This window comes from Barbus barbus (assembly GCF_936440315.1).
Source record: "Barbus barbus genome assembly, chromosome: 22".
Taxonomy (NCBI): Eukaryota; Metazoa; Chordata; class Actinopteri; order Cypriniformes; family Cyprinidae; genus Barbus; species Barbus barbus.
Window position 1 is genome coordinate 22,364,478 of NC_136750.1, and position 24,951 is coordinate 22,389,428.

Here is a 24,951-nt window from a genome sequence, read left to right on the forward strand (position 1 = left end):
TTTTTTTGTTTTAATTTGGAAAATTAGAGCTCGCAACTCATGAAAGTCAAAAATCCAGTCTCTCAAAATATTTCCTAAGATCAATCAAAAAAAGGATTTGGCAAACAGAAAAGTTCAAGTTATGTAAAGGTATGCTTAAAAGTATGTTGATTTATGCACTCAGTACTTTGTCAGGGCTCCTTTAGCACAAACTCCAGCATCAGTGAGGAATGGCATGGAAGCGATCAGCCTGTGGCTCTGCTGAGGCACTGTTGAGCCTTCAGCTCGTCTGTATTGTTGGATCCACTGTTTCTCATCTTTCTCTTGAAAATATCCCATAGATTCCATATGGGGTTCGGGTCAGGCATGTTGGTTGGCCAATCAAGCACAGTAATGTCATGGTCAGCAAAACACTTGGAAGTGGTTTTGGCAAATCAGCATCTCCATAAAGCTTGTCAGCAGATGGAAGCATAAAGTGCTCCAAAATCTCCTGGTAGACGGCTGCATTGACTCTGGACTTGATAAAACACAACAGACCAACACAGCAGACGTCACAGCACCCCAAATCATCACTGACTGTGGAAACTTCAAACTGGACTTCAAGCAGCTTGGGTTCTGTGCCTCTCCAGTCTTCCTCCAGACTCCAGACACTGATTCCCAAATGAAATGCAAAATTTACTTTCATCTGAAAAGAGGACTTTGGAGCACTGAGCAACAGTCCAGTTCTTTTTCTCTGTAGCCTAGGTAAGATGCTTCTGACGTTATTTCTGTTTCAGAAGAGGCTTGGTAGCCCTTTTCCTGAAGACGTCTGAGCTTGGTGACTCTTGATGCACTGACTCCAGCTTCAATCCGCTCCTTGTGAAGCTCTCCCAAGTGTTTGAATCAGCTTTGCTTGACAGTATTCTCAAGCTTGTGGTCATCCCTGTTGCTTGTGCACATTTTCCTACCCAAATTCTTCCCTCAAATCAACTTTGCATTAAATATGCTTTGATACAGCACTCTGTAAACAGCCACTCCTTTCAGTAATGACCCTCTGTGACTTACCCTCTTTGTGGAGGGTGTCAATGATTGTCTTCTGGACCATTGCCAAGTCAACAGTCTTCCCCATTATTGTGGTTTCAAAGAACGAGAGATACCTGGAATTTATACTGTAGGGATGGTCGTTTAATGAAATTCAAATATAAATATTCTAATATATTGAGATTCTGGATTTTTGACATCCATGAGCTGTAAGCTCTAATCATCAAAATTAAAACAAAAAACTTTTTTAATGTTTTACTTTACATGTAATGAATCTAGAATATATGAAAGTTTCACTTTTTGAAAAACAGTTACAAGAAAAAATTTACTTTTTCACGATATTATAATTTTTTTTTAGATACACCTGTATGTATATAGGGCTCATGTATGAGATTATTGGAGATCAAAAACGTGGACATTAGTCGGAATACATAAATGCGCGTGCGTTCCTCCCCGGTCTGATTTTGATGTTACACCTCACACTTTCACGTGTAGCGCAAACTTCCGTTGAGAGTGTTTTTCACCTGGCTACGGCGTGTATTATGGTTTCCTAACGTTCATGATATTATTCGTATTTGCGGTTTATCGCCATCACACCTAATAAGAGAAATGCTGCAGGAGGAGTTTGGGGGAATGACTCCCCAGCAGCTCGCTGCTCCAGTCGATACTGTGGAGGTGAGTGAATAGAGGCATGAGTGCAACTGTCATAATGCGCTATTACAAATAGCAAACGTTATTATATTTGAAAGTTTCTTAGTAATCAAATTCCCGTATCTCTTTTGTATTGCAGGAAAAGTGGAAGCTGCTTCCAGCCTTTTTGAAGGTAAAATCAAGTTGCCAACGTCCTCATCAAAATCATAATGATAAATAATGACAGCAGCGAGACATGCTGCTGTCATTTAATATATGCTGACATATATTAAATATAATTTTATGATTGTATTATTCAAGCAACTGTATGATGTCATATTAATTGAAGGACTACATGCTTGGACTTAATTTTTCACACCACAAGAATATTTAAGTGAACTGCAAAAATAACTTGTTTGGTTATTTAAAAAAAAAAAATTATGAAAAATGTGCATTTTTAACAATTTTAATGTTGAATTGGAAAGTAACGTTCATTTTATTTGTCAATTATCTATACATACTCTTTCTTTATACATATCTTATCCAGCAATAATGATGTTAAATGAAATTAAATGTACAACCTCTAATGTTATATTCATGTCATTATTTTTATTTATTTTTCAGGTTAAAGGCTTAGTTAAGCAGCACATCGATTCCTTCAATTACTTCATCAATGTAGAGGTTTGTTAATTTATTTAAAGATGGTACGACTCACTGAGTTCTCTACATGTATTGTAAATACAATATATTTATTGTCAGGTGTAGTTTCCATGACATCACATTATGGTTTTAATTTAGTTTTGTAACCGCAAAACAATGTGATATCGACAAAAACCTTTTAGTAGCATAAACTTAATATCTACTAATCTCTCCAGATAAAAAAGATCATGAAGGCGAATGAGAAGATTACAAGTGATGCTGATCCAATGTGGTATCTGAAGTAAGGATATTGTTCAGTTAGACATATCTGCACATTTTTTATTTAATATGTTAATTTAGTATTTTTTTTTATATATATATATATATATATATATATATATATATATGTGTATATGTATGTATATATATATGTATGTATATATGTATGTATTAATTTAAAGTAAAAATATACAATTAAAACAAATTTAATAATTTTTTACACCAATAATTTTAGTACCTAAACTTGTTTTTATTCAGTAAGTTGCCTTGACAAAGTTTCTTATTTTTTAATCTATTTTATTTTATATCATATGGTTTTAGTGATCAATAACAACACTGCACCCGTCTGTCCCTAGATATCTCAATATCTATGTTGGCATGCCTGATGTAGAAGAAAGCTTTAATGTAACCAGACCAGTGTCACCACATGAGGTATCATCTTTATCTGTGGCCTAAAGAATATTCTAATTCAGAGAAAACTTAAAAGCTTTTTGAAGGAAAAAAAGATTAAGACTGCAGTATTTGCTTATGATGATTATTGTTTTTTTAACCACTAGTGTCGTCTGAGAGATATGACATATTCAGCCCCCATCACTGTGGACATAGAGTACACCCGAGGCAGCCAGAGAATCATTCGCAATGCTCTTCCTATTGGAAGGTACCTATGTTTGGGCTAAAAGCGTTGCAAATATGTTTTCTTTTCCCTAGCAATTTAAATGAAATTTACGTAATTTTTTTTATAGAATGCCAATAATGCTGCGAAGCTCCAACTGTGTATTGACAGGAAAGACGCCGATGGAGTTTTCTAAGCTTAATGAATGTCCTCTGGATCCAGGTAGATTATCATAGAACTCAGACTGTCTCTGTGCTATTTGATTGTTTGTATGCCATAGTTTGATGCAGATAATCCCATCTGAAGCTCATATGTGTCGGAGCAGGTCATGGTGCACAAGCATTATACAGTATTTATCTATGTGCAGGTGGTTATTTCATTGTGAAAGGGCAAGAAAAGGTCATTCTCATTCAGGAACAGTTATCCAAGAACCGCATCATTGTGGAACAAGATCGCAAAGGTGCCGTCGGAGCCTCGGTCACCAGGTGCTGGAATTTGCTCTTCTGTTTAAGTAATATTAATAAGCTTTATTTAAAACGTTTTAGTTGTGTGCTCATATATTTGTCTCTGATTTGTAGTTCTACTCATGAGAAAAAGAGCAGAACCAACATGATTGTGAAACAGGGCCGCTTTTACCTGAAGCACAACACCCTCTCTGAAGATGCCCCTATTGCTATCATCTTTAAGGTGAGAATGTGGTTACAAATGGTGATTTAGAGCTTGATGGATCTGTATATTTGTCAAGTAAGTTGACAAAGAAAACTATATACTAATTACTTGCTCTTCTCATGGTTTAGGTCATAGCACAGTCCAGTATATAGCTATGAGGCTACATACTTTATCCAACCAGCAGATGGTGCACATTGACAAAGAATACAGTGCAACGTGACTGAAAATAGTTACACAAATTTAAAAGTATTACTAAATTCTATTGATTCAGTACCATTCAAAAAATTTGGGCTCATTTATTTTTTAATATCATTTTACTTTTTTTCAACAAGGGTGTGCTAAATTAATCAAGATTAACAGTAAAGACATTTATAATGCTTCAAAAGATGTCTATTTCTATTTTTTTGTTCCATTCATCAAAGAATCCCAAAACAATGAATCACACATTTTCAACAAAAAATATTAAGCAGCACAACTTTTTGTAACCTTGACAATAAAACTAAATGTTTCTTGTGCAGCAAATCAGCATATAAGAATTATTTCTAAAGGATCATGTGACACTGAAGACTGGAGGAATGATGCTGAAAATTCAGCTTTGCTATCACAGGAATAAGTTACTTTAAAAACATTTGTATATAAGCTGTAATGATATTTCACTATTACTGTTTTTACTTTAATTATGATAAATAAATGCAGTCTTGGTGAGCAAAATGTCTTACCGACCCCAAACTTAAAATGGTACTGTATCTTTAGTTAATGAAATTGCTTCAAATAGCTTTAGCTGTGACTGTTTTCATTATGTAGAATGGAAGTTGAACTGCTTTGACCCATCAGCATCTGTTTAATAATATCTATTTGATATGTCAGAGAGAATTCACTGGTCATGTTATACTCTGATATTTTACTACTACTTGCCATTATAATATTCTAAGCATCTATTGAAATGTCATTGATATGATACATGTGTCTTATAAAATGACCAATTTCTTTTCAAGGTCTTTTCTAAAACATTTGATAATATTCTAATTGTTTTAGCTAGATTATTGTCTTTCCTCTTCCTTTCTATGCATTTTTAATGATGTTTCTTCTGACACTGTGTTAAATATCACCTGACAGTTGAAACATATTTAATTAGAGCTCAGATCAGAGAACCCTGTCGTGCTATGATGGATGTTTTTCCTAGCCCAGGCTCTCTCTAAACATATGGGTCTGATTGGTTAGGGACAGGGCGAGAAGTAAATCAGCTGTCAAGCTTGTTTGCTTTGCACTTGTCCGTCCACAGCACATTCCACCAGGATTTCCTTGCGACACAGCAGCTGTGCCAAACGGTGGAGACCTTTAAGCACTGTGATCCACCCAGTCCTGTTCCCACAGTCCCCTATTAGCATAAATAAATGTCATCGAGGCCTGTGGCACTGTATTCACCTTTGCATTAGAGCAGGGTCCTACATGCTCTATTTTCTTTTCTTTTTTTTGTTGAATTCAATTGCATTCTCTTTGCTGTAAATATACAAGTCTGTACTTTGTTTCTTATTTTACTTGAATATATATACCTTATTCTCTGTTAATCTCTCTGTCATCAATCAGGCCATGGGAGTGGAAAGCGATCAGGAGATAGTTCAGATGATTGGCACAGAGGAACATGTCATGGCTGCATTCGCTCCCAGTTTGGAGGAATGTCAGAAGGCCCAAATATTCACCCAAGCTCAGGTACCTCTGACAAGATCTCTGCCATCATTTAAAAGAGTGGTTTGCATTGCCGGTAAATGCATAAAACTTACAAAACAACCACGTTAAGCTAAATGTTACTAGGAGTATTACCGATTGCATGACCACCGAAGGATTTTTAAAACTTTAAAGCGTTCAAAAACCAGGTATCCCACTTTTGAGGTGTATTATCAAATGCTGAAGCACAGTTTGCTGAATCCGAGATGTATTATTCATTGCAAGAACCAACAATGGGTCAGCAAGGACCATATCTGCATCCTAGCAACCTGTGTCTGAGCGGATGTGAATGCCTGTTTACGTGGTTGTGACATTGTGTGGGCTTCATCAAAGGTCTGCTAATGAGCCTACATGTGTGCACCAATTGACCAGAGCAGACCTCAATTAGATAAGATGTGTTATTAGGACTGAGAATTGGTCAAGAGTTTGAAGCTAGATAAAAAATTAAGGATTTATGACTACCAAGGGCAGCCTTGCTTATTGTATTTGAACATAAAATTTGAATGTTTATTTACTGCACAATTTCCTGTAATATACATACATATTTATTACCGGTTGAAAGTTTGGGGTCAGTAAGATTTTTTTTTATTTTTTTTTCCCCTTGAAATAAATTAATACTTTTTTTCAGCAAGGATGCATTAAACTGATCAAAAGTGACGGTAAATACAATAATTTTATTTAATTATATTTAATACATATTTTATGTCTTTATTATATTAAATTATTATATTGCCTTTTGTGTGTGTGTATATATATGTATTGCAAAACATAGCAAGATTATTGCAATGTTTTGACTTGTTCAGGGAGTTGTGACACTATAATAACAGCTAATGCATTTCTCACAAGATAAACTGGAAACGTTTTAAACAGTTTAGCGTAACTTTGAGGAGTGCTACTTGTCAGTTGCACATCATTCCATAGCTCAAAGTGGGTGGTCTAAAGGAGAAGCCTAGTCTGTGTCACCTTTGACCTCTGGAGTAGAACAAGTTGCAGGCTCAGGTGTGTGTATATGCATGTGTCTGTGGAGAATGGAGGGGTCCAGTTCTCGGATACCCCTTTAGAGAGGCAGTGAGCCCTGCACCAGCTCGGTCACTCCAGATTAAACGCTTTGATTTGATGCGTCTAATCTTATTATTTGAGGCTCTAAAACATTGTGCTTTTCATTCTTTATAACGTAATTTTTCATAACATACTTATGCAAAACAGAAAAAGAACAGTAACACTAGTGAAAATAAAAATTAAAACAATTAACGTTGCATTTTAATGACTCATCTGTGTGTACTTTTTGTTTCCTTTCAGGCACTTAAATACATTGGTAATAAAGTGAGGCGTCAGCGCATGTGGGGCGGCCCAAAGAAAACCAAGATGGAAGAGGCCAGAGAGCTGTTAGCCTCTACTATCCTCACCCATGTACCTGTACGTCATTTTAAAATAAACTTTAAGTGCCTGTGCTCCCCACATCCTGAATAATCTAGCCCACGCCTTCAGTCTTCCTTTAATTGTCTTTATTTCATGATATGCAGTTAAATCAGACTATAAATAGTTTGTTGGAGCCGTCATGTGTTTGTGATTCCCAGGTTAAAGAGTTTAACTTTCGAGCTAAGTGTATCTACCTCGCTGTGATGGTGCGTAGAGTGATTCTCGCTCAAGGGGACAACAAAGTGGACGATCGGGATTACTATGGAAACAAACGTCTGGAGTTGGCTGGCCAGGTATCTGTTTCTTATAGGGTTTAATAAGTCTTATATAACCTCTGCACATAATCATTCATTATGCATCAATTATTAGCTTTCTCCAATACAACTACAGCGACGCATGCATAAAGTGCTCAGTTCTACATCAGCCTTAGACAGTGCCATTCCAATGTTTAGGGATAGTAAGTTTTTTTGTTATTTTATCAAATTATCATGGTTTCCATAAAAATATTAAGAAGCACAACTGCTTTCAACGTTGATAATAATAAAACAGTTATTTTAAATTATAATAATGTTTCCCAATATTACTGTTGTTACTATAACTTTAATCAAAGAAATGCAGCCTTGGTGAGCAAAAGAGCCTTCTTTCAAAAACCCCAAATGGTGGTTTTTTCTGCAACCCTGCTCTTCAAAATGTTGATGGGTTGAGAAATGGCATTTGGTTGGTTTATTGAGCTCTGTTGTTCATATGAGAGAAGTAGGCTGCCTCAGCTGCCTTTTTTGTGACTGTTTCTTACTGCTTGGCATCTATCTACACAGATGAATATAAGGCTCATGAAATATTCACTTTAGAAGAAAGTACAATGTGCAGCTCCACTTTACATCTATCCATCCATCGATCTACTCCATCCATCTCTGTCTGCCTTTTCCATTCACACCCCCTCTAATTCTATTAAGAATGACTGACAGCCCCTCCAAGCTCAGGCCATTAATTATGATAATGCTAGTGTTTATTTATCTGTTTTTATCCAGCCATGTATTTGGGAGCTGAAATAAAGATTAGTGCGCATAATGTTTGTTGGTATCTCTTTTGACATTGTCTCTCCTGTACGGCAGATTTCATATTACATCCTGGACGTGGGTGCCGTCTCGCTTGTGCGCACCGACATTTTTTGTGCTCTTGTCTAACACAACTGATCTCTTTTTCTCTCATTACACACTGTTGGCCTCTTATGAAACTGATCAGAAGCCAATACCAGCAGATACAGGCTTGGCTAGCGCCCAATCCCTCACCTTCCCTTTTGTTTCTACTCTGCTTGTCATTATAATACCGTCATTATTTTCCCAATGCTTTGTTTCATCCGCACCCCCATGCTTCTGTCTTTCCCTCCATTCCCAGCCGGCTCGCTTTTGTTGTGGGCGAGATATGTGGCAGCGACGCCCGACTGCAGCCCAGCCAAACTCAGGGATTTCTCCTCTTTATTATAATTTAGCCCAGCTATGACAAAAGAATAGCCGCCTTGACTGGAGCGATTGAGCTAATCCACCAGCCCGACTGTGATAATGTAATTACCGCTGTCTTAAGTCCTTTAATTTCCCCCCGCCTGCACCGAGGTGGGGTGTGTTTGTGTGTGTATGCGCTTACTTACATTCGTGTGAGCAATGCAGAGTTAGTGAGAGACAGGAACCCTTTCAGCAGAGCTTTACATGCACTCTTTCCAACACCTCCAATCTCCTTTCTCTTCATTTACAATTCCCTGACATGCAACTAATTGGCCTGGCTGGGCTGTGGAAGCTTAATTTCTTTATTAATTTTCGGTGAGGATGTTTATTTTCGCATATGCAAATGTGGAACAGAAGAGGAGGGGCTTCTATTGAAGAAAATCGGAGAATGAGAGGCCAGGTCAAATTTATCAGAGCAATGGAAACACCTGTTTATTAAATCTGGGATAGGAAGATGGAGAGAGATAGGGCTAGAGCCAGATAAAGTTAATAAAAACAAGTTATCTGAAAAAGACGGCACTTGTGACTCAAAAGACTGGAAATGAAGTCATCCGTTGGCTGTCCTTTTATTTTATTTTTTTCTCTTGATGTGATCATTTCTGTTGTTAATGACTGGATTGTGAATATATGATGTGGTGTTTTGTTTGCTAGATAATATACAGCTTTTGTTTTAGTAGACTGAGTTTTGTGCCCATTTTAGTGAATCACACTTTGTTTCTGTGTTCCTTAAGCTCCTGTCCCTGCTGTTTGAGGATCTATTTAAGAAGTTCAACTCAGAGCTGAAGAAGATCTCTGACCAGATCATCCCCAAACAGAGAGCAGCTCAGTTTGATGTGGTGAAGCACATGAGACAGGACCAGATCACTAACGGCATGGTTAACGCCATCTCTACTGTGAGTCCAGACACTCAGCGGGCAATCTGTAACCGGTTCACAGGCCAAGACAAATCAGGAAGTGTCCACCTGGGTTGCTTTTTAAACAGTATTGCTGAAGTTTCACTATTCACTTCACTGCATTGATTAAAAAAAAAAAAAAAAAAAAAAAAGTAATTTGAATGAAATATTTGTACACTTTATATTTTTCTGAAAAACAAATTCAGGCTGAACTTTTGACTGTTAGTCTATGTAATACAAGATCTTTGTTTTTATTTTAGTTTTAGAACTTTCAGTTAGTTGCTAAGGCAGATTTTCTGAATTTTTTTAATTAAATTGTTTTTAATTAAACTTTTTTTTAATTAAACTTTTTTAAAAAAAAAAGTTTTTCTTCTTACATTCTTTATTGTACTTTAATTTCAGCCTTGTTTAAGTTACCGAAAATGATTTTTAATATCAATTAATTGAATTTTTTTTGGTTTTTTTTATATTAAAAAAAAAAATTACAATGTAATTTTATTTTTTATTTATTTTCTCCCTTAGGGGAACTGGTCCCTTAAGAGGTTTAAGATGGACAGGCAGGGTGTGACTCAGGTTCTCTCCCGCCTCTCCTTCATCTCAGCTCTGGGCATGATGACCAGGATCTCCTCTCAGTTTGAGAAAACCAGGAAGGTTAGCGGTCCTCGCTCCCTCCAGCCCTCCCAGTGGGGCATGCTGTGCCCCTCAGACACACCTGAAGGAGAGGTAAGTGTCCCTCATTTAGAAAATACCATCATCTTGTCTGCATCGTCAGTGGATGCTTAAGTGAAATTTTGTGTTCACACAACTTATTTCCATGCAATGAAAGTGCACTCATTTATACCTTTTTTTTTTTTTTTTTTTAAGGAAAAGAGCAGCAATGGCCACTGGAAAACCCATATTGGTTTACCACTGGTTTATTAAAGTAATTTAGATTCTTACAGCTGTGTGTTTGTTGTCTAGGCTTGTGGTCTGGTTAAAAATCTGGCTCTGATGACCCACATCACTACTGACATGGAGGACGGCCCCATCATCAAGCTGGCCTTCAACCTGGGAGTGGAGGACATCAACCTTCTGTGTGGAGAGGAGTTGTCCTACCCCACTGTTTTCCTCGTCTTCCTCAACGGTATCTGCTCACACAGGCAGAACAAAAGCTAAACGGCACATTCTTCCCCCTTTTATTTTTCAAGCACACAGACGGGCTACAGGCATTTGAATGATATTCAAATGAACTTCTGCTGTTCCACGACTACAAAAGAGTGTGCCATTGATTACCTTTTCATGTCACAAAAAACTCACCCCACTAATTCATGTATATGTTTTTCACAGCGCTGATAAGTTACAAATTACACAGGCTGCCACTGTGGCTAATTAATTAGCAAACACAGCAGGTGTCAATGCATAAATAAATACAATCCCTCCCAAATTAATCCACAAACATGCTTGCCCTGAACAACATTGAGGCTGTGTATGCATCTGGGTGGCACCATAGTGGGCCTCTTATATTGCTCAAACAAGCCAAAACTTTTTCTTTGAAAGTGCATTAACACTGCTGTCGCACATTTACAATCTTAATTAGTTTATGGTACAGCATATTGTTTTTCTTTTTTTTTTTCTTTTTTTGTGTGTCCGTGAATATACCTAGGCTCCAAAATGTTAAACAAATGGTTAAACCTATTGGTTTGATGGATAAAGGCAAAATTGGTAAAGATTTTAAATAGCAATTAATTCGTTTTTGGGGGCTGCACTGTGATCCTTAAATAAAGATTGTCATGTAATGATTCTTGTACTAGATATGCTTGACAGTTTTTTGGTAAGTATTATTGTTACACTAAATGAAAATTTAGTGGGTGTCTTTTGTAAATCATGGTGAAAATATGATCAGAAAAATATTTTTATGTGTTCCTTTCTAGGTAACATTCTTGGAGTAATCAGAGACCATCAGAAGTTGGTCTACACCTTCAGACTGATGCGTAGAGCAGGTTTTATAAATGAGTTTGTGTCCATTTCAACCAATTTGACCGACCGCTGCGTGTATATTTCTTCTGACGGGGGCCGTTTGTGCAGGTACTACAGTGTTGTTGTTTTTTTTTTTTTTTTTTTTTTTTTTTTTTTTTTTTTTATATCACAAAATTAAAATCCTTTTGGAATATAACCTCTTTTAGAACCAGTTCCCAATGTTGTTAGTTGCCTTATGTTGCTCAGACACATTTGAATTGCATTCTGTGTGCTTCTGGCAGACCCTACATCATTGTAAAGAATGGACAGCCAGCTGTGAAGAACAAACACATTGAGGAATTGTCTCAGGGCTACAGGTGCGTTTGAAGCCAATCAATATTTGAAAATTACATTTGAATGGAGAGTCCAGAATGTAGATTTGAGACTGTCTTATGCATGCCTTTTCATTGTGTTCTTACCGCTCACTTTTCCCTCTAGAACGTTTGAGGACTTCCTTCATGAGAGTCTGGTGGAGTATTTGGATGTAAATGAAGAAAATGACTGTAACATTGCTTTATATGAGCATATGATCACCAAGTGAGTACTTATAAGCCACATAATTCAGGCACTTAAAGTATTTGGACACTTAAAACCATTCATTAGTAATTGCCATTGCAATTGAAAAAACATCTGCAAAGTGTTTAGTTAAAAAAAAAAGTAAAAAAAAAAAGTGTAATATTTAAGTAAATGTTACCTTGTCTTTATCTAATGTATCGACTCTGTAGGGAACCTTAATATATCTGTACCATATTCATTATATCAATATTACAGAATTTTAATTAATAATGGTATATATTATTTAAAATGTTTAATATGTAGCTTGATTTCAATTTAGATGTATCGGTTGACACCGAAAATTTAATTGCATGCATTCCCATATTTTTATTCCAATATTTAGATTACCTTTATGATTAACTATTGTTCACTTAAATCTTTAATAATGCTAATAAATTAATTATTAATGCTGTTGAATGGGAATTAGCATATCCCAATAGGAATCTGCGTTTTCATATTGTACACTATAATGGCGTGATGCCTAAATTCACTTGTTTCTAGAGATCGACCGATATATCGATTTACCGATATTTTTCCGGTATTTAAGCATTTTACCATAATCGGATATCAGTTTTGTTATATCGGATTCACCGATAAATTCCATCTTGTGGGTGTTTTGAGAATTGCGCGCAGGATCGTTGCAGCGCGTCTGAGGGGAGACGAGACAACAACAACGGTGTGCAGGTACTTGATTTGCTGTAGTTGGTAAACTTTATTTAACATAACCGCCATTAATGCACAAATTAGATCCATTACATAAATGCCTGTTATGTAGTTTATGCAGCTTGGCTCTAGGAAATAGAGAGCAACTCACGGAGTCATGTAAAATAATCCGTCAAGTCCTGTATAAAGACGTAACTTTGCCCGAGTTAAATAATACGCAGCCATTAATGTTCCCTCTAAGCTGCGCACTTCCACCGTGGCCACGCAGAGAAATATTGTGCCGCGCACACGCAAAAATGAGTTGGGAAAGCCATTTGATTGTATTCTAGTAAAAATGAAAGAATTGCAATGCTCTGGTAAACTGCTATAGAGCTGCTGCCGCTATATACATTTTCAGTTACACACAGGTGTATTGTGCAAACTGTATTGCATAGGGATGTTTAGATGGCTATATAAGAATTCACGTTGTTTTTTTTTTTTTTTTTTTTTTTTATTTAACTTCCAGATCTCAGTTTAAATGCTTCAGTTGTTTTGATATATTATATTATGTTAGGCCTATATTATAAACCTAATAAATAATTGGCCTTTTTATTTAATGGAGTCACTTATGCTTATCAAGGCTGTATATATTTGATCAAAATACAGGGGAAAAACAAACAGTAATCTTGTGAACTCTTAGGATATTTCAATTTCTAATATTGGTTTTCTATTTTAATATTAGGGCTGCCCCTAACGACTATTTTTATTTCGATTTAATTTACCGACTAATTAATCGATTCATTTCCCACCAAAAGAAAAAAAACTATTTTACTTAATATTTTATTAAACCAAATGAAATCCAAATTTCTATGAAATACTGTTTTAAAGCAAAAGTAAAGTTCAACATAGAGTGCAAGAAGCAAGTGTCCATCTCATAGTCCAAATCACTGAAATCAAAGTTCAGTATTATAGTGTAAGAATGACAACATATCCACATGTTCTAGTCTACTACTTATAAAATTATAATCAAAAAACACTTTTTAAAGGAGTATTTACCAGAAATATTATTTACAAGAATTTATTTAGGTGAAAAATGTAAATGTGCAGTATTTCTGAAAAATAAATAAAATAAAACTTTTTTTTTTATATATAAAATCAATTAATTGGAGAAGCTTTTGATTATTAAAATTTAATGGAACCATTAAAATGGAATCCAGAAAATAATGGAAAACAGAATTTGGTAAAGATGATAAAACTGTAAAACTCAATTAATTAGACAGCCCTATTTAATATATTTTAAAATAGTGTATTCCTGTAAAGCAAAGCTGAATTTTCAGCATTACTTCTGTTTTCAGTGTCACATGGTCCTTCAGAAATCATTCTAATATTCTGATTTAACTTTTGAAACTGTTGTGCTGCTTAATATTTTTTGGAACTTTGATTCTTTGATTAGGCTAATAAAAAAAAACTGCATTAAAAATATAAATATTTTCTAACAATAGAAGTCTTTACTATCACTTTTTATCTATTTAACACATCCGTGCTGAAAAAAAGTATTAATAAAAAAAAAAAAAAGAGAGAGAATTTACTGACCCCAAACTTTTGAATAGTAGTGCATATTGTAACACAATTTCTGTTTTGAATAAACACTGTTCTTCTTAACTTTTTATTTCTCAAAGAATCCTGAAGAATATCATAATAATGATTGATTTATTATCAGTATTGGCCAAAAATAATATTGGTGCCTTCCTAACATTACGTTTGGACACCTTCATATACAAAAATACTCTTTAGAGCCACTATATATAGCATCCATTAAGACCCAAATATAGATTTCTTATAAATAAACAAAAAAAAAAAGGTTCTTCTGAATAGACATGCTGAACAATGTTTGTTTTATTCAGGGACACGACCCATTTGGAGATCGAACCGTTCACACTGCTGGGGGTCTGCGCTGGTTTGATTCCTTACCCTCATCACAACCAGTCCCCCAGAAACACTTACCAGTGTGCTATGGGCAAGCAGGCTATGGGTAAGACTACTACAGTCTCCATCTCCAAACATCCACTTTCAAACACACACTCCTGTTCACTCACAGACACACTCACTTTCACACTGGCATTCAAAACCTTTGACACACAAACCACATTTTGTATGTATGTGGACATCAAACATCGCCTGCTTGCGTAGTCCCGCTTTTGTGAGTGTGTGTGGACTGTGGAGGCCTTTCCCTGCCAGTGTCTCTGAGTGTCATTAGGCATTCATTGTGTCCTGAGCTCAGTGTGCGGAGCAGGGTTAGTGTGCTCAGCTGCGCAAGAGGGAAAGAGAGCATACACACTCCGCTGCCCTGGTTACCAAAACTGCTTAAACCTCTCCTGGCCACCTCCCCCATTACAAAACCACTGAGACTGTGACTATATTTGGACCAATATCCTAGGCCTTGTCTTCTTTTTCTGGACGGGCAGCCCCATACATGTGCAAATCCAGTTGTGTGGCCCCAGCCCTATTATCACACACTGTGTGCTTGTACCCTGATTGTAGAGTAATAGCATCTGACAAATGTCAAGGCCTCAAGGGACGGCGGCTATTATACTTTAACCTCAACATCCCCCCCTCCCCCGTCTCTGCCATGCTAAGCCTCCACCCCAGAGATTTTAACGCTGCTGACACCAGCCTTAACATCATCACCCCTCAGACAGTCGGTTAAACGTGATCAGATGTGCATTAGCCGTTTCATATATACAGCATCGAATTGAGTTGCAGTAAGTCAAGAAAACCCTTAGTGGTAATTGTAAAGGCCTTTCAGGCAACAATGAAATTCTGTATGTTCACGTTTGATAATACAGTAGCTATTATAAAATAACAAACAATACTTTTGCAATATTTATTAGTCTTTGATAATGTTAAAAATATATTCGTATTTGTAGAATTGAGTATTTTAAGCTGTACAATTTAACATTAGTTAATGCATTAATACATGTATTAACAATGAACATTAAAAAAATAGATATTAGCCTAAAATTTTAAAGTATTGTTCGTTATTAGTTCTTGGTAAGACACTGTTTATTATTAAAGGGATAGTTCTAAAAATAATAATTATTATTATTTATTCACCCTCGTTTTGTTCCAATCCTTTATGATTTTCTTTATTTTGTGGAACATAAAAGAATATATTTTTTTCCATATAATCTATATGTTCAAAGTCAATGGGGTCCAATGTTGGTTGATTCTCAGTGTTCTTCAAAATATTTTCTTTTGTGTTCTGCAGAAGAAAGTAAGTCAGATAAGTTTGGAACCACATGAGGGTAGAATAAATGACTGTTCATTTTTGGGTAAACTATTCTATTATTGGTTTACTCAATGTTGCTACATTATGTTGGTCAGAACAGTGTTGTTAAAGGGATAGTTCACCAAAAAAAAAAATTCTGTCATTAATTACTCACCCTTATGTCGTTCCAAACCCGTTAGACCTTCATTTATCTTTGATATTTTTTATGAAATCCAAGAGCTTTCTGACCCTGCGTAGACAGCAACGCAACAGACACGTTTAAGGCCCAGAAAGGTAGTACGGACATCCTTAAATTAGTCTGTGACATCAGTGGTTCAACCATAATTTTATGAAGCTATGAGAATACTTTATTCAGTCATTTTTTTCTCTTTTGTGTCAGTCATTGTCGCACGTTTTTGAGAGTACCATGATGAGTTGTGGTGCTGTCATGAACGGGAATTAAAGACTGACACGGAAGAGAAGAAATTGTTAAAGTAGTTTTTTTTCTTTGTGCACAAAGTATTCTCAAAGCTTCATAACATTACAATTGAACTACTGATGTCACATGGACTATTTTAACAATGTCCTTACTACCTTTCTGGCCCTTAAACGTGTCAGTTGCGTTGTTATCTATGTATGCAGGGTCAAAAAGCTCTCGATTTTCATCAAAAATATTTTAATTTGTGTTCCAAAGATTAACGAAGGTCTTACGGGTTTGGAACGACACGAGGGTGAGTAATTAATGACAGAATTTTCATTTTTGTGTTAACTATCTCTTCAAACACTCCATAATATTTAATGACATTTATTAACCAAAAAAGTGTCAAAGCCCAAAATAAATAATATTATATAGAAATATTAATTTATACACCAAGGCAGTATTTTTCCTCTTTTGCATCTTGTTCAACCCTTTTGAGTGATGCCTCATTTCATCACTGATTTTGATCAGGTACTATTGGCTATAACCAGAGGAACCGAATAGACACACTGATGTACCTGCTAGCATACCCACAGAGGCCAATGGTGAAGACAAGGACCATCGAGCTGATTGACTTTGAGAAGCTGCCCGCTGGCCAGAATGCTACTGTGGCTGTAATGAGCTACAGCGGCTATGATATAGAAGATGCCCTGGTGCTCAACAAGGCCTCTCTTGACAGAGGTAAGAGCTAAATAACTAATGCTGAATGCTCAGACTCATTCAGTTATCAGTTAGTAGCTTTCTGAATTGACTATATTAACATTCCAAATGATAATGAGAATGAAATCTGAAAGATAATGTAGATTTCAATTGTGTTCACTTTTGTTCATTGTCTTCTATTGTTCTTCTGTCTTGTATTAGGCTTTGGTAGATGTCTGGTGTACAAGAACGCTAAGTGTACCTTAAGGCGGTACACTAACCAGACCTTCGACAAAGTGATGGGCCCAATGCTGGATGCAGAAACACGCAAGCCCATTTGGAGACACAGCATCCTGGATGCTGACGGCATCTGCTCGCCTGGTAAGACTTTTAGAGAACCACATTTCAGCCGAATAATGTAGACTATATTGATTTAAGGATAAGTATTGATGTTTTATATGTCACATCCCTCACAGGTGAGAAGGTCGAAAACAAGCAGGTGCTGGTGAATAAGTCAATGCCAACTATCACCCAAACACCACTGGAGGGCAGTGCCCAGCCAGGCCAACCACAATACAAAGACGTGCCAGTCACGTAAGGAACCATTTGTATGATGACATGAAATTAGAATCTCACTGTGCAATATTCCAATGGTTTTATTTGAGATAATTCAGTTGATTGTCTCAAAGCCACACAAATGCCCACTTTCTTCGTTCTATAGGTACAAAGTTCTTTATTTGCCCAGTAGCAACTAGAATTGCCTACTTTCTTCATTCTGTAGGTCCAACAGTTATTTTTTGTTTTGCCCAATTGCAATCAAAAAGCCAACTTTCTTCGTTCTGTAAGTTCAAAGAGGTTTTTTTTTTTTGCCTAATAGCAACCAAAATGCCTACTTTCTTCGTTCTATAGGTACAAAGTTGTTTTTGTTTTGCCCAATAGCAAACAAAATGTGTACTTCGTTCTGTTGGTACAAATAAGTTTTTACTTGCCCAATAGCAACAAAAATGCCTACTTCATTCTGTAGGTAAAAAGTTGTTTTTTGCCCAATAGCAACTGAAATGCCTACTTTCTTGATTCTGTAGGTACAAAGGAGTGACAGACTCCTACATTGAGAAGGTGATGATCTCCTCTAATGCTGAGGATGCCTTCTTGATCAAGATCCTGCTCAGGCAAACGCGTAGACCAGAGATCGGAGACAAGTTCAGCAGTCGACATGGACAGAAAGGTACCATAACATCCTTCCTGCCTTTTCCAAACTGGTATCTTTTCCTCTGCTTCAGTAGATACCAACATATGAAACCAAATTCCAGCACCGTGCCAAAATCAAGACAATAAACCCGTCTTATTAACAAGTGGGGAGAGATGTTCCTAAACTTGATGTCCATTTTATTTTCAATGCCCAAGTTATATTGTCTCAGCTGGCCCTCCCATTCTCTTCAACTTTTTTTTTTTTTTTTTTCCTCTTCCCGTTTTTCGATTAATTAGCTTTTTGTCCCATGCCAGACTATGCAAATTTATTACAGAAGCGCAGTCCTGGGAGAGTGTTTACAGCCCCCATTGTTTCTGAGCACCTCCGCTGAGAGAGCTGGTCAGTATGATGTTTTAATCAGAGCGTTAACTGGCGCCATGCATAATTCACTCATTTCATTAGTGGAGGTCATCCACTGGCACTCATCACGGGACGTGACAGTGAGGAGGGGTCAGGGAGGGGTTAGCCGCAAACCGCCCGAGATGCTATTTACTGCTCTTTTTAAAGGAGCTTTTGGTATTTAAAGGAGCAGGCAAGTGTCGGTGGACCAGGATAACACAGGGCAGCTAATTGTTGTTGTGAAGGATAGTGCCGTTCTCTTGAATGTCTTTTGTGCATTTAGAGGCGGGCTTTTATTGAACGGTCCCACTTGGAGAAGTTGAGCTGTGTTTTCCAGAGGTGCGTGACTGCGCTGCCAACCACACAATAACATTCAGCGGGAATTAATTTACGTTTCTATATTACTTCGCAGTGTTTGTGGTGGGTTAATTAATGCATCGTCTGTGCACGCACTAAGTGGGCACTTTAGGTGCTTTTTGTTGGAAAATTCATTTGAGAGAGCGCTGTACTTCAAAGAGGGAGATTTGGCTACCTTTTGGGGCAAAAGAAAGCCCATTAAAGACGTCCCACCGTGGTTTGGAGCCATTGGCTTTCAGCAAGTTTCACAGGAGTTTTGTTTTACTCATTTTAAACCCCTCCCTCGTCCTGCGCCCCCATTCTGACCAGCCTCTACCACCCTCATAAGATCCGGTCACCAGAGAACGATAGGTTAATTATTTACCGGTGACCCAAACACACACCGAAGCTCGCACGCACACACACACACTCTGATACTCTCACAGCTGTCTTGGCAGGGTCCATTGTGTGAGCCGCCACAGTGGGGCTGTATAGCCGGTGATGGAGGGCCATGGACTCTTACTGCTGTCCTGCTTTTCTTTGCTGATTTCATGCCTCTTTTATCATTCACTCTCACACAAAACAAACAACACAGAGGATGTGTGCTATGGGAACCGCTCTCACTTACCTCTCTGCTTCTGTTGCACTCTTGTATTCTTGCAGCAGGAAATCCTTTTACCTGCTAGGGCTGCTACTAACAACTGTTTTGCTAATTGATTTATTGCCTAGATTTATTGGATTAAGTTATTTTCTTAACTTAGTGTTATTTGACTACTTGTTCTGTATTAAAATATACAAATTCTACTACCATTGAAAATAGGGCTACACTATATTTTGCATGCGATAGTCATGCGCATCTCATCAGTAAAGACGGTTCTGTGATCAGATTCGATTTTGAATGTGATATTGCGTAGCTTGTCAGCGATCTACGGCTCTGTGTATTAAATGCCACTCCCATCTGAAAGCAGGTGATGGATATTTACTGCTAATCACAGAACCGTCTTTACTGACGAGATGCGCATGACTATCGCATGCAATATATCGTGCAGCCTTAGCTGAAAAGTTTGGAAGATTAAATTGGCAAGGACGCATTACATTCATCTAAAGTGACTGTAAAGAGCTTTACCTGGTAGCAATTAAAAAAAAAATACTATTCTTCAAAGAATCCTGAAAAAAATAAATGTATCATGTTTTCCAAAAATAAAAAAAATTAAGCAGAACAACTGTTGATCAGATCATCATTGATTAATTGCAGCCTTGGTGAGCATAAACAACAACCAACTCCAAACACTTGAACAGTAGTGTAACAATTTTGGGTGGCATAATCAAGTAAATGTTGTTGTTGTTTAAGTAATCAGATTTTTATTTAATAGAGAAAAATTAAACATTCACTACTGTGAAGTGACATCTACAATAAATTTTGTTTTCTATTTACATCTATTTTTGCGGATTCATTGTTGCATTGCTTTAGGTACTTATTTTGGTCTTACATTAATCATTTAACCAAAATATTGAGTAATCTGATCAAATCTGTGTAAAATTATATTTATATAACTTTAAAAAAAAATATTGATATGAAATAAAAAATATTTGTTGTTTTTTTTATCGTTCTCCTTAGTTGAACCTTTTTTTATACACTCTATGGTTAATGGGAAACTATGGGTGTATAATCCCCTTCTCACTGTCCAGCTAAGCACCTCTCCTCACTTCCTGCCCCTGTTCTTCTCTCTTTTATCACTTGCAAATGGCCCAATAATGTGTTTGCTCTGGCTGCGGGAAAAGTGAGGAGCTCCTCTGCAAACATTTACACTCTCACTGACTGCTTTGGACCACTTTCACTCTGTCCTGCAGTCTGAATTTCCAATGGTTCCACTTCAGCAGACCTGAATACGTCTGCTTTATAGGCCTTTGGACTAGATGAAAGTTACACAAACCTCACACTTTCTCATCAAGCATTTGTTTGTGACTGAAATCACTCAAAAATCAATTAAGTTTTATGGGAAAGGTCAGCTCTGACAGGGTACATGGGGATGTCTTTGACAGTAGTAATTATTTTATCTGTAATATGGGACGTTTTTTTCTGTAACAGGTGTGTGTGGACTGATCGTTCCTCAAGAGGACATGCCCTTCTGTGACTCGGGAATCTGCCCTGACATCATCATGAACCCTCATGGTTATCCCTCCAGAATGACTGTACGTCCTTTCCCATCATAAAATTGTGATGTTTATATTTGAATGAACTTGTTCCAGAGATTAGACTATTGTGGTTTTATATAGAACATTTAAAGAAGCTATTAAGTAAGATTCATAATTAATATTAAACTTCAGAATTGAAATTATGCTTTGAATATTTCAGGATTTAATTCACATGCCTTATTACACCATTCATAAGTTTGAGTCTTTTTTTTTTCTCTTATGCTCACCAAGAATGCACTTATTTCATAAAAATCTGTAATATCACCATTTAAAATAACATTGTTCTATTTTAATATATTTTAAAATACAATGTATTCCTGTGATGGCAAAGCTGAATTTTCAGCAGCCACTAATCTTGTCTTTAGTGTCATGATTCTTCAAAATCATTCTAATATGCTGATTTGGTGTTCAAGGTGTTGAAAACATTTCTGGATGTATAGAATGTTTAAAAGAATGACATTTATTGGAAATGGAAATCTTGTTTAGCATTATAAAGCATTATAATCTCACTTCGGATAAATTTAATGCATCCTTGCTGAATAAGTGTTAATTTCTTAAGTGTTAATTGATTTTTTTATATATATATATATATATATATATATATATATATATATATATATATATATATATACATATACATATACATATACATATACATATACATATACATATACATATACATATACATATACATATATATATATATATATATATATATATATACATATACATATACATATATACATACACACACACACACACACACACACACATACATACATACACTGACCATAAACTTTTGAATGGTAGTGTATTTCTGAAATGGTTGCTCCTGTTTACTAAAATCATCAATGCTTTAATCTTGTCATCATAGAGTTCAGTTTATGCAAATCTTCAAATATCAGTTTTCAGAGACATTAATTCCCCCACGCTTTCTAATTTTGAACTCTGTGTTTGGGTGCACGCTGCAGGCCGTCATATAGGAAATAGTTTGAACTGAGGAAAAGATTCCTCTCAGTGACAGAGAGGGGTCAAAGATCTTCCGGCTCTTTCTGTGATTGACCTCAGTAAAGGCTACTGTCGTGCAGCGGTGCGCGACCTCAACATGATGTCACACTCACATTCAGCAGCTGCAGTGTTAGAAAGGGAAAACTGGGGCATCTACACTGCTGCGGGGGGAAAAAGTTATTAGTTGCCTTCATGGAGCAATTGAGCTTGTATCACATTAATGTTTAGTATGTGCATCAATCTTAGAAAACAAGCAATCAAATGATTAAAATGGGCTCTGCTTTGTTTTACTTCAGGTTGGGAAGCTGATTGAGCTATTGGCTGGTAAAGCAGGGGTGCTGGATGGACGGTTTCACTACGGCACTGCCTTCGGTGGCAGTAAAGTGAAGGACGTGTGTGAGGATCTTATCCGCTATGGATACAATTACCAGGGCAAGGATTATGTCACCTCAGGCATCACAGGGTAAAACTGTTCTTTAGCACCATTCTTGTTCATTGACACATTTCACCAATGCAACTTTTCTGCACAGTTGGGTTATCAATGCTTCAGGTTACACTTTACAAAAAGGTTTCATGTTAACACCATTAGTTAACTACTTTAGTTAACACAAACTAACAATGAACAATACTTCGAACACATTAACCCTAATTTTTTATTTCAAAATTCACAAATACATAATTACATGTATGAAAAGTTGTATCTGTTAACGTTATTAAATTGACCTAATCTAACAAGAACCAACAAAAAAAAAGTTGTATTTTTATTAACTAACATTAACGAAAGGATGAATAAACACCACAACAAATATATTACTCATTGTTAGTTAATGTTGGTTAATGCATTAACTCATGTTTACTAATGGAACCTTATTGTAAAGCAATATTAATCATTTTGAAATGAACAGTTGCATTTTATATGTGAATATTTATATATTGCAAAAATCTAATGAGTTTTCTTCTCTATTACACATTACTGCAATTAATTTTTTTTTGGTAATTGGCTCGTAGGGAACCTCTGGAAGCCTACATCTACTTCGGTCCAGTCTATTATCAGAAACTGAAGCACATGGTGCTGGATAAAATGCATGCCAGAGCACGTGGTCCGAGAGCAGTACTCACTAGGTAAGAAATGCAAATATGTATGTTCTCTGAAATTTGATTTGTAATATTTATTAATTAGGGTAATACATTAGTTTATTATTCTGGCTTTTATTTAAAATCAAATGAATTTGTAATTTTATTCTAATGCAGGCAGCCCACAGAGGGTCGTTCCAGGGATGGTGGTCTCCGTCTGGGAGAGATGGAACGAGACTGTCTCATTGGCTATGGAGCCAGCATGCTGCTGCTTGAGCGACTGATGATCTCCAGTGATGCTTTTGAGGTGGACGTGTGTGACCAATGTGGCTTGCTGGGATATTCAGGATGGTCAGTATAATCCATTACTGTCGTGTAATTTTATTTAAAATGTTATTTCCGTATCAATAATAATGTAGTCATAAATGCATCAAAGGGATTTATTTGTGATGATTTTCTGTTTATTGCAGGTGTCATTACTGCAAGTCTTCATGTCATGTTTCGTCTCTACGAATTCCATATGCCTGCAAACTGCTCTTCCAAGAACTGCAATCCATGAACATCATCCCTCGCCTCAAACTGGCTCGATACAACGAGTGAAGGCGAGTGATTACAGCAATTCGCCAAAGCTTTACACACAGAGGAGCGATACAGTATTAAGGACTGCATAAAACATTTCTTTAAGCCTCACTTGAAACATGTTCATTTCATTTTTGTTAAACAGCTTATATCTTATCACGAAGATGTTTTATAAAAAGAAGTGCCTGCTTGAATGTAGGTTGTTTTTTTTGTTTGTTTTTTTTTTTGACTTGAAGGAAATTAACTGATTATTGGAATTTCTAGTTAACAGTATGTATGTGTGCTGTCTGAAATATGTAGATTTATTTGTTTCAGTTTTCCTTCAGAATGGTAAGGTTTGCTTTACAATAAACAAATAAATTGTAAAGGTAAATTATGAATAATGTGTACATATTGTTTTTGTTGCATTTCATGACATTTCCTTTTTTTTTTTTTTTAAAGAGCGATGATCAAAGTATTGGGGGTGGAAGTATTGAGCAATCCTGATGAAGTGTTAATGTGACAACACTGACAGCAGAAAGGAGCTTGTTGTTACATTGACCACCTTCCCACTTTGCTGCTTTTTTTTAATACACTAAATCATCCATTATTCAGAGATTGCTCCCACCCACCAAGCAGCCGTGGAAGGCTTTGATTGGAAGAATGCATCTCACATCGGTAGAATGGGCACTGACAGTGCGGCTCGCTCGCTGGTTGGGGGGGTATAAGGGTCTGAGGGTGTCTCTTTTGGCCGGCTGCACCTGTCCTAGCTAATGAGGGGCTAATGAGACTGAGAGTAGACAAACAGAAAAAGGAAGTCTTCTGAGGAGACGATGCAAAGATTCCCTTCCTCCACCCTCCTTTCCTTCACAGCCTCCATCTTTAAAACTGTAATTAAGGAAATTTTCATTGATGTTTGCCTCTCTCTTGCCATCCACTTCCCAGCTTGTTAAAGGTGCTGGTTAATCCATACAGTTTCAAATGAAAGCTGGGATACTGGCCTTTAGATGAAGCTTTCAATTTCTTTGAAGATTTGTAGCATTAGTTCTGTTTTATTTATTGTTTACTTCTTGTTACGTAGAGGTACTCTACTGTCAAACATTTGGAGTTATGATTTTTTTTTTAAAGAAATTATAATAGAAGTCATAAGTTTTCTATTTAAAAAAAAAAAAAAAAGGTATTTATTCCTATGATGGCAAAGCTGAATTGTCACCAGCCATTACTCCAGACTTCAGTGTCAGACAGATTA

General features: G+C 36.5%; 1 protein-coding gene across 1 annotated transcript; it reads left to right on the plus strand.

The window, feature by feature from the left end:
* Positions 1 to 1,457: 1,457 nt before the first annotated feature.
* Positions 1,458 to 24,862, plus strand: LOC306888353 (DNA-directed RNA polymerase III subunit RPC2). Its single transcript, XM_079446577.1, has 28 exons — positions 1,458 to 1,674; positions 1,790 to 1,822; positions 2,254 to 2,310; positions 2,505 to 2,569; positions 2,904 to 2,979; positions 3,105 to 3,205; positions 3,291 to 3,382; positions 3,528 to 3,645; positions 3,739 to 3,847; positions 5,417 to 5,539; positions 6,854 to 6,970; positions 7,132 to 7,266; positions 9,204 to 9,365; positions 9,888 to 10,088; positions 10,326 to 10,488; positions 11,276 to 11,429; positions 11,603 to 11,677; positions 11,799 to 11,897; positions 14,462 to 14,589; positions 16,775 to 16,984; positions 17,165 to 17,323; positions 17,419 to 17,536; positions 18,025 to 18,167; positions 20,956 to 21,059; positions 22,367 to 22,533; positions 23,079 to 23,192; positions 23,322 to 23,495; positions 23,615 to 24,862. The coding sequence occupies exons 1-28, from the start codon at positions 1,609 to 1,611 to the stop codon at positions 23,742 to 23,744; spliced, it is 3,393 nt and encodes a 1,130-aa protein (XP_079302703.1). The 5' UTR covers positions 1,458 to 1,608; the 3' UTR covers positions 23,745 to 24,862.
* Positions 24,863 to 24,951: the final 89 nt, after the last annotated feature.